At 51.3% G+C, this 9,635-nt stretch overlaps 1 protein-coding gene across 1 annotated transcript; it reads right to left on the reverse strand.

Moving 5' to 3' along the window:
- Positions 1-678: 678 nt before the first annotated feature.
- CHST2 (carbohydrate sulfotransferase 2) lies at positions 679-5,523 on the reverse strand. Its single transcript, XM_027959615.2, has 2 exons — positions 4,743-5,523; positions 679-4,637 (listed from the first exon to the last, which is right to left on the reverse strand). Exon 2 carries the CDS (start codon positions 4,453-4,455, stop codon positions 2,872-2,874), a length of 1,584 nt encoding a protein of 527 aa, XP_027815416.1. The 5' UTR covers positions 4,456-4,637; positions 4,743-5,523; the 3' UTR covers positions 679-2,871.
- Between the last annotated feature and the right edge of the window lie 4,112 nt (positions 5,524-9,635).

The following is a 9,635-nucleotide window of genomic DNA, read 5'->3' on the forward strand; positions in this document are numbered from 1 at the left end:
AAAATAAAAATCACTCTGATAACCTGCTCTGAAGAATACCTCCTCCTGCTGATGGACTTATTGCCAAGCTGAGAACAGTGAAAAGAACCTCTTTCACGTTTGCTGCTTCAGAAATGGTCCCAGGCTTAGTTGCAATCTGTTGCGACATGAGTCTGCGAGCACCAGGGACTGACCAAGGCTGATTAACACCCCAAACTGCTTCCCTCCTTCTCAGACCTGTGGAAGGTGAATGTCACTAATACGATGATCTCGGCTGTTAGTGGGAACAACACCTGTCTCACTTTCCTAGAATGCAGCAAGGTATAAATTCTCCAGGAGCAACAATTCACCCTGTCAAATTACAGAGCCAGGAGTGGCAGAGTGGAGCAAAGCAGCTGCTACAAAACAAGAAAATTACAGGCAGAAGCTCTGTTCAAGCACAGCAAGGGGAGAACTGTTGGTGTTCAGCTCAGAATTTCATCTGAGCAGAGACCACGAATGTGCTGCAGGCTGCCAAGCCTCTACGTGACATCTCTTATTTTTTAAACGCAAGATCCAAAAACATCGCAATTCCACTGTAACGCAATAGAAGTCCAGAGAGAAGAATGAATTCCACTGCTTAAAAATGCTTCACTCGAAAACTAAGCGTGAATTTTACTGTGATTAAGTGAAAAGAGTTGATTCTAATGCCACATGAAATTTGTTTTTAAATGGTTCTTTTATTCAGAGCGGTTGCTTTTTAATGATGTTGTTTTAATTTTCTGCTAAACCTGTTTCATCTCTAGTCATCCAACATTAATATTTATTTTGTTCATTTACTTTTAAAATATTCTTAAAGCTGTTACAAATATTCTACTGCTGCTGAAGATAATTCAGCATAGGCGCTACCATGAAAATATCATAGAAACCATGATCAATGTGTTATAGCTGTAATCTGGCTTAATAAACACAACACTATAAACAATTTTAGTAAATTAAGAAATATCCATTCTAGAATGTGTTATAAAATCAACTGCTAAATACATCCTTTTTTTAACCTCTGTGCTTCATCCCGGAATTAACATCGTAGTTAGATTTCACATTGTAATGAAAATTATACTTAAGAATCATCTTGGGTTAAAGTATTTCCCATGTACATATTCCTTTCCATTCTATTTTCCTTAAAATAAAACCCTCAGCATTTAACCTATACAGATTGGCTTGCACAAATCTCACAATAAATTACAGTAAAACAGCTACGATGAACTTGAACTTGTACCGTATTTAATGTAATATATAACTACACTCTCATTCCTATTTAAGCTTCATAACTTTATATCATAATACAACATTCTGCAGAATGCTTCAGTACAAATGGGCTCAGGACGGCAGCAACACCATTACCATTACAGGAAAACTGCAATGGTTTTTTTCCCCTAGAAAATACCAAATCCCAAAATCCAGCTACTAACTCATAATTCACTTTCATTTCCTCTTCCCCATAATTTATTTTCACATCTAAAAGAAGCTCTTGGTTGAAGCCTTATATTGTCAGAACATGTAGCTACTTCACAATTTTACTTTTAGGAAACATGATAAAGAAAAGCAATGTACCCCACAGGCATCCTCAGTAAACCATTATTAATTCACATTCTCTTTTCATTAATTTGGCTAGGAAGCCGGGAATAAGGGGGATAGCCTATGGGCGCCCTTACAGTTCTCAGGTCAAAAACTTCCCTTTTCATATGCCTCCGTGGACTGTGTCAGAGGCAGAAACATTCCAAACTCAGATACTTGTGTCACTTTTCTAACCAAAGAACTTGTTGACTACCATTGCCAACAAAACGTTCACACTAATTTTTAAGGTTTGTGTTCACATCATCAGACGGTTTTTGAACTATCTACTTATCTTCTAAGAAAAAATCCTGTTTCTGAACTAAACTTAGGACCAAAACATCAGTCTCTGGTTCAAGGTTTCTCAGTGTAACTCCAGGGTAATCAAAACCGAATGCCTTCAAACCCTCAAGGGGTTACTTCTTCCTTTCTGTGCCCCAAGTGGAAAGCAGTGCCATGCTTTTTCCTCCACTGCCCTGCTTGGTTTTTTGCCTTTAGAATCTGAAGATGTGTTCCCATTCCTGGGCACTGGACAGGCTATGATTTACCTGGGAGAAAACAACTCCAAGGTAGGGATCAAGGAGTCAGAGGCTGTCTCTGACAGGAAAGTCCCACCCATCTTAACTGTTTTCTAGGAAGCAGATGGGGGGAAAGAGGGTGGGAATAAGGGAAGCAGATTCTGTCTGAAGCTGCACAGGACAAGGAACACAGGTAAATCCAGAGTAATGGAGGCAAATATTTTTTAAAAAGAATATTATTTATTCTCTTCTTTATTAATACTCATGTATGACCTTTGCTTTTTACATAAAAGTCTACTTTATAAGAATGCCTCCTTGGTTTAGCATGCCCAATGGGGCTTTCACTCCAGGACCACTTCCCCTTTCTCCACCCACCCCTCCCCCCACATCCAAAGACTCTTCTACACATTCACAGATACCACGAAAACTTTGTAAACAAGACTTGCAGTTACCCGATCTTGATTTAATCAACATCCCACTTCAAAATGGAAGGCAAGTAGGGAAGAGGGGAAGAAAAGGGAAGAAAAGGTAGAGGAGAGAGAGAAGGGCAGCTGCGGTCAGAACTTTCAAGTCGCCTTTTCTGAGATGTGTGTGCATTGTGGCTCTTTCTTGAAATTCCATGACTCAAAACATTGACAGCAAGTGCCTGTGTATTTATATTATGTATCTATAACAGAATATGTGGGCTTCCTCAGTTTGGATCTGGGCTGTTTTCGTTGAAACACACCACAATCCTTCCGTGGGTGTCTCCACAGGGCGTCAGGTCTCCCCGGAACCCCTCTCAGAGTCGGGGTTTCCGGAGCAGGGTCTTGCTGAGGTCTTTGACCTCCTCAGGGCTATTGACGCGCTCGTAGCCCAACACGGCCATGGGCTGGTAGCAAAACTCCTCCACCTGTTTAATCTGCTGGAAGGTGAGGGCGGTCCGCCAGGCGTTGGCGGCCTGTGTGGCGTTGCGGGCTGACACCACAAAAGGCTTGGAGGAGGAGCCTGAGCCACTAGTCATGTTGAGTGCAAACTGCTCCATTTCGGGGCTCACCAACAGCCCCACAAAGTCGTACACCCTCCGTAGGGTTTTGACGGGGTCTCCCACCAAGTCCTCGTACCGCACCACCAGGTAGTGGCCCTGCAGCCAGTCAGGGGGCTGCAGGGCCGTCTGCAGCGTCTTGGCCATGCTGTTGCAGATGACCTCCATGGCGCCAAGCGCGTGGTAGTCTGCCGGCCCTCCCATGCTCTCCTTCTTGACGCCCAGTTTGTGGCCGGGGGCCTCCAGAAAGGGCATGCGGTGGGCTCGGGGGTCCCGGCTGCGCACCACCTGCAGGCTTTCACGGATGAGACCGTGGCGCGAGCGAATGCGTGAGCTGGCCACAGCGCGGGGGTCCCGCACCAGATGAATGACCTTGAGGTCCAGGGCCGGGTCTCGCAACAGTGGCGCCAATACCGCCACGTCGAAGACCCGAACGCCCTTGATAACCAGCGTGCGGTACTTGCGGCACTCCTCCTCGAAGCGCGCCAGGCGCTGCGGCGGGCACTTCTTGCACACGCGGTCGTCCACCAGTCCCACAACCTCCTTGCGGTAGGCGGGGCACAGCGGCGAGGAGCACACCACCTTATTGGTGGCCGCACCGAAGATGCCCAGCGTAGTGAGGTTGCGCCCCCCACTGCCGGCGGGGCTGTACAGCTGGAAGACCGAGAGGTCGCAGCGGTAGAGAGCGCTCAGCATGTCCCGCGCCGCCCCTTGCAGGGAGACGGCGTCCCCCGGGTACAGTTTCTGCCACACGTGCCACACCGGCTCGTAGAGGAAGAACACTTCGGGGTTCTGGTTGAAGAGCTCGCCGAAGAAGGACGAGCCTGAGCGCCACGTGGTGAACACGTACACCAACTGCCTCTTGTCCCCGCCGCCCCGACTGCCATTACCTGGAGGGGCTGCGGCCCGCGCCGCCCCGGCCGCGACTGCCGGAGCTGCCTGGACTGCGGCGACGGGCGGGCGGTACGGGGTCCGGGGATCCAAGCGGGTGTGTGCGCGGGGCGGCACGGCTGGAGGAGGTCCTGGGCGCCCCCAGCCTCCCGAAGCCGCCCCCGCCCCGGCACCCAGCGACCCGTCGGGGCTGCACTGCTGCAACGGCTCCTTGTGCCACTTGTAGTCCAGGAGGTTGAGCATGGTGAGCACCAGCAGCAGCGCGTAGCCCGCGCAGAGCACCAGCGCCTTCCTGCGGAACACCTTCATTCCGAGTGGGGACGCAGGCCAGCGGCGACCCAGGCGCCGGGGCCACGGCGGGAGCAGGGCGCGCGGCCCGGCGGCGGGCGCGGCTGGGAGCAACCCGAGGGGCGCGCCCGCGGGTAGGGCTCGTGGCGGGCTGCGGCTCATCACAGGCACAACCCGGGCCGGCAGCGCGGCGGAGGCGGCCCTGCAACCCGGGAGGGGGACTCAGCGGCCCCGCTTCGGGCGCTGGGACTTGGGCCGCGGCTCCGAGGCGGGCGCGGCAGCAGCGGCGGCTGGTCCCCGGCGCCCAAGACTGGCTCTCCCATGGCAGCGGCTCCGAGAAGGACCTGCGAGGGGAAGCGGAGTAAGCCGGGGCGCCCCAATCCTCCCCCCAGCCGCCGCCTCCCGCTAAGTAACGCCCACCCTCCGGTCTGCCCGGCTCCCCAGCTCACCTGGCGCCGCGGGCGCGCCCCGGGGCGGCCCAGGAGCACGGCCCGGCGTTCAGTCCTGCTCTCACTCGTCCCTCGATTTCTCGAGAGCTGTTTTCCGCCTGGGGTCCCCGCGCCTCCGAGGGGGCCGCGCGAATTGGCAGCCCAAGCCCTGGGCAGAGTTTCTGGGCAGCGGGCGCCCTGCGGCTGGGGAAGGGAAACTTTCACCGGGCCCGGAGCCCTGCTCTGTGCTCTGCCGAGTTCACTGCGCCCGGCTCCAGCGGCGTCTCCGCCGCCCTCTCGGGACTGTAGCTTCCTTCCTCGCTCTGGGGAGTGAAGCTGGCCGAGGGAGATGGGGGGGGGGGGCGCTTATACTGGACCCGGTTCCCGGCAAAGCAGCTCCGCCTCTCTTGCTCTCAGTCTGCGCGCCCCGAATCCTCCCATCTCTTTGGCGGTGGTAGATGGGGCGCAGAGCGACCCTGCAGCCGCGGCGGCAGGAGCCGCTTCTTCCATCACCAGAAGGATGCCCTCCGGGAGGGCACTGCCGGCAGCCCCCGCCGCTTCTCAGCCTCCGACTGGCCCGGAAACCCCTTACATACACACAGCTCTAGGCAAAGGAGCTGGGGTCTGCAGCGCTCTCTTGCCCGTCCCGCCCCCGGCACCAGGCTCTTCTGGCCAACGAGGAATCCAGGCAGAGAAAACCCCCGCCGCCGCAGCCGCCGCCGAGCGAAAGCTGCGCCCAGGAGGATGCAGCTACGCGCCTCTCCCTACGCCGAGCGGCTGCAACGCGCTCGGGCCAGCCTCTGCGCGGCTCCTGCCAGCCCGCGCCGGGTTGGTGCGCGCCGCCGTCTGTCGCTGCGGCTCCTCCCCTTCGCCGCGCCGCCCGCCCCCTCGCAGCGCCCCGCTCCCGCCGCCGCCTTGAGGGTTGAAGATGCGGGGCCCGGTTTACAGCGGCGTCGCTTGGGCCTCCATCCGCTCGGCTGAGGCCGTAGCCATCCCAGCTCCACGCGCCAGGGTATGGGTGCGGGGTTCGGAGCGCTTGGGCGCCCCGACCTCTGGAAAACTTGGATTCTTGTGTGTGCTGCTGCCGGGCTCAACCGCACATTTTTGCTCTCGGAAAGAGTTGGTGACAAAGTTTGGGCAGAAATCCCCCAGTGGCTTCCCACTCCGCTCTGCCCCGCCTGGGTCGGCGCCGCCGGCTCCCGGTAGGAACCCAGGACGCACCCGCGCCTCGGAGCGCACAGAGGACACCGAGCACCGGTCTCGGGCTTCCCACTCCCGGCGCGCCCGTTTCATCTGGCCTGAGGCTTCCCCCTCACCAAGGAAGTAATAAATCTTTCTGGCCCCAGGGTCAAAGAAGAAACTTCGGTTTTTCTGAGGAGTGTGCCAGCGGGGCGTCTTCTCCCCGCTTTCCTCTAACTATGGAGAGGGCCTCTCTGGTTTTATTACGCCCCCAGCAGACGCCCTCGGCATCTCTGCTGCTAATGACGCGCCCGCTGTGACTGATGTCCTCGGGAATTGGGGTGATAGGGGGTCGGGGGTGACTATTTGTTTTAGTTTACAAAAATTCTTGTTTTGCTTCTTGGTTTTAGAGATGCGATCAAAAGATTTGACCCTAAAAGAAACGCAGTTGTTGAAAGTAGATCATTTTAGCTTTAAGTACTTTTTTATTTTTAAGATAATGAGGAACAGCCTCCTTCCCCCTCTCTTCTCTTACCAACAGAGGCTAAGCCATAGCTGACTTTCAGCCACAAAATGGGGACACTTATAATAGCCTCCTGTATTTGAATGGTGATGAGTTAGATGCCCAAATGATTAATCCCCACATGAGAGCCCTGGGCTGAATCGCTCCGAATCCCGAAGGTTCTTGAGGCTAAGTCCGCTGGTAACTGATCTCCTGGAGGCATTTTGCTGCTTCCTGTCCTGATGGGAGTTTTTATAAGTTTAACAAAATTGCTGCACGTTTATCTTTATACTATGTGGGGCAGCCTTTCTCGGCCAGAGGATACTTCTAAATTTAAAATGTTGTTTGCGCCGTTATTCTTCAGTGAGTCTTACTGAAGTACGAATCAGTACTTTAGTACTTGCTGAAGTGCAAGAGTCTTAGAAAGTGACTTAATTCATAGGAATTTTCAGAGTAGAAAAATGTTCCAAGAATTTGATTTAGCCTCGTTTACAGAAATATCCAGAAAGCCATGGGTAGAGTTCAGAATTTTTTCCCCGTGGTTCTGATGAAGAGTAAGGATGAGCCATTTCTAAGACAGATTTTTTAGAAATGAAGGGAGGAAGCATGAAGGTGGAATTTTATACATAGCCTTCTCAAGCAGAGTAGCATTTCCCCTGGGAGCACGTCAGGCTAGACAGAGGTTTTTAAGCCCTGTTTACAGACTGTGAGAGTTTCATGGAATGACTTCCCATCTCTCCATTTCTGGGCCCACCCACTTCCTTCCCCTGCTGTCTCTACCCCTCTCCCTTCTTCCCTCTGCTCTTTCCCCACAAAACTGACATGATACTGACACAGGAAAGAGTGGAAGAGAGGGAGTTGGAAGGCAAGGAAATTTCGAGGTTAGTATTCAACTTGGTTCTGAGAAAAATAATTTCTAATATTTAAAATTTTGTCCCTGGCTTTGTGGTTACTCAGAAAGCTCAGTGAATTGCAGTTATTTGATGTAAGGACCCTTTTAAAAACCATTGTTTGCATAGAAACTATTTTGTCTGCAATTCTGTAACACTTTCCCAAAGTTGGCAAAATAGTAAATCAGTTTGCCGACAGCCCCACAGGGAATGCTCAGCTGACATCAATTTACAGGTTCCAGCAACTCCACCCTCTCCTTGCTTGCAAATAATTTACCATTTTGCACCATGTCATGATTAATGCCAAACTTTGTCAGGACTAATGATATCCAAAAACATGATAATGCCTTCCCTTCCCACATTGGTTCAGGAAGTCCTTTCAATTTTTTAAATCCACATATCCCTTTAAAAAGTAATGACCGAGACAAATTAGAAGTCACGTAAGTCCATTGCCAGAGGAGCCAGTCAGGGCTAGCCTTAATTTCAGGGCTAGCCTTAATTTCAGCTCACTGTTGAATTTACTGCAATTGAGTCTTTTCCATGAAGCTCCTCAGTCTACTCTCTGCTGTCTGGGATGTGGAAAGGAAACTGCTGTGGAAACTTGCTGTAGCATTTACCTAATCCTGGACAGAGAGGAGGTCTAACATTCTGGGGTGCTATAGGCCCAGTGCCCAGTCTGTGGAATGTGGCAGAGAGGTCTTCCCAGACCTTCCTCTATAGTCTGAATTGGGAGACAGCATAAGGCTGGTCCTGGCCAGTATCTGGCCAGGCCTGTCTGTGTCCCTGTGGTCCCACAGCTTCACCTCTGGGGAACACCTACCACTGGGCACCAAGATCCATTCAGTCACTCATCGTTTCAGCAGATACATATTTCCAGTGGAACTTGAGTGCACAGAGTTGGATTCATCATAATCCTTGATTTAAAACATGTTGACATCATTAGTTCAAGGGTCGCCCTTTTCTTTTTTTGTATGGTTTTAAATAGTATGACTATTAAATGAATGACTCCCCTAGCGGCTCAGACGGTAAAGCATCTGCCTATAATGCAGGAGACCCAGGTTCAATCCCTGGGTCGGGAATATCTCCTGGAGAAGGAAATGGCAACCCACTCCAGTATTCCAGCCTAGAAAATTCCATGGATGGAGGAGCCTGGTAGGCTACGGAGTCCATGGGGTCGCAAAGAATCAGACACGACTGAGTGACTTCTCTTTCACTTACAATTAGTATAATGAATACTCATGAACCCATTATAGAGCCCAAGAGCCTCCAGAGGTAAACAGCTCTGCTTAATTTAGTTTAAAAATTGAAACAAAATGGTCAAATTCAAGGTGCAGGGGACCAGAGTGGAGGTTGGGGGTTGGGGAGGGCGGGTTGCCTTATCTGTCAAAAAAGGAAATAGCCTAAATAGTGTTATGATCATGAAGGAATTCTTTTGAGTTTCCACCTTTAAATTCTAGTGTGTAGCCCCTAGTCATCCTGAGGAACTCTAGCTCTTCATCAACACCAGTGACCTCACCACTCACGCACCTCCACTCCCACCCCCTATGTCCCACCCCCCATCCCCACCAAGCCTTATTTATCACCAGCTGGATGAGAACAGCCCACAGTTCCCCCACCACCCTGGGTCTTTCTTCTCTGCAAAATACTTTACTACTCATTTCCCTTCTGACATTGCAGCTCACCAAATGTGTGGATTCTGTGACACCAACTGGATGTCCAGCAAATTAGCTCAATGCAGACACTGTCTACCTGGAGAGAGTGTCAGATCCCAGAGGTTTACAGCTCAGGGCCACTAGACTGCTCCCCATGTGCAATCACAATCCAGGTTATCACCTGGGGTCTGACCAGTCGGTCACAAGTAAGAGGTTCCCACGACCTCTTGGATTCAGTTAATGTGCTAGACTGGATCGCAGGACTCTGGAAAAGTTTATTTACTTTTATTGATTTATTGTAAAAGGATACAATAAAGAATACTGATGAAGAGCCAGATGGAAGCGATGCACTAGGCAAGGTATGTGGGAAGGGGCGTGGAGCTTGCACGCCCCTTCTAGGCTCACCCCTCTCCCAGCACCAACACATGTTCACCAGCATGAGGTTCTTTGAAACCCTTACTGTTGGAAAGTATGGAGGCCTCTCAGATAGTCATGACCAATAATTAACTCCATTTCTAGCCCTTCTTGCCTCACTGGAAGATGGAGGCTAGTGGGGAAATTCATTCTTTCTAATGTGACTTGGTTTTTCTGGTGACCAGCCCCCATCCAGGAGCCCACCCAGAGTCACTTCAACAGAACAAAAGATGCTCCTAGTACTTTTTTTAAAAATTTTGGTTTGGACCATTTTAAA

Source organism: Ovis aries, chromosome 1, assembly GCF_016772045.2.
Source record: "Ovis aries strain OAR_USU_Benz2616 breed Rambouillet chromosome 1, ARS-UI_Ramb_v3.0, whole genome shotgun sequence".
NCBI lineage: Eukaryota > Metazoa > Chordata > Mammalia > Artiodactyla > Bovidae > Ovis > Ovis aries.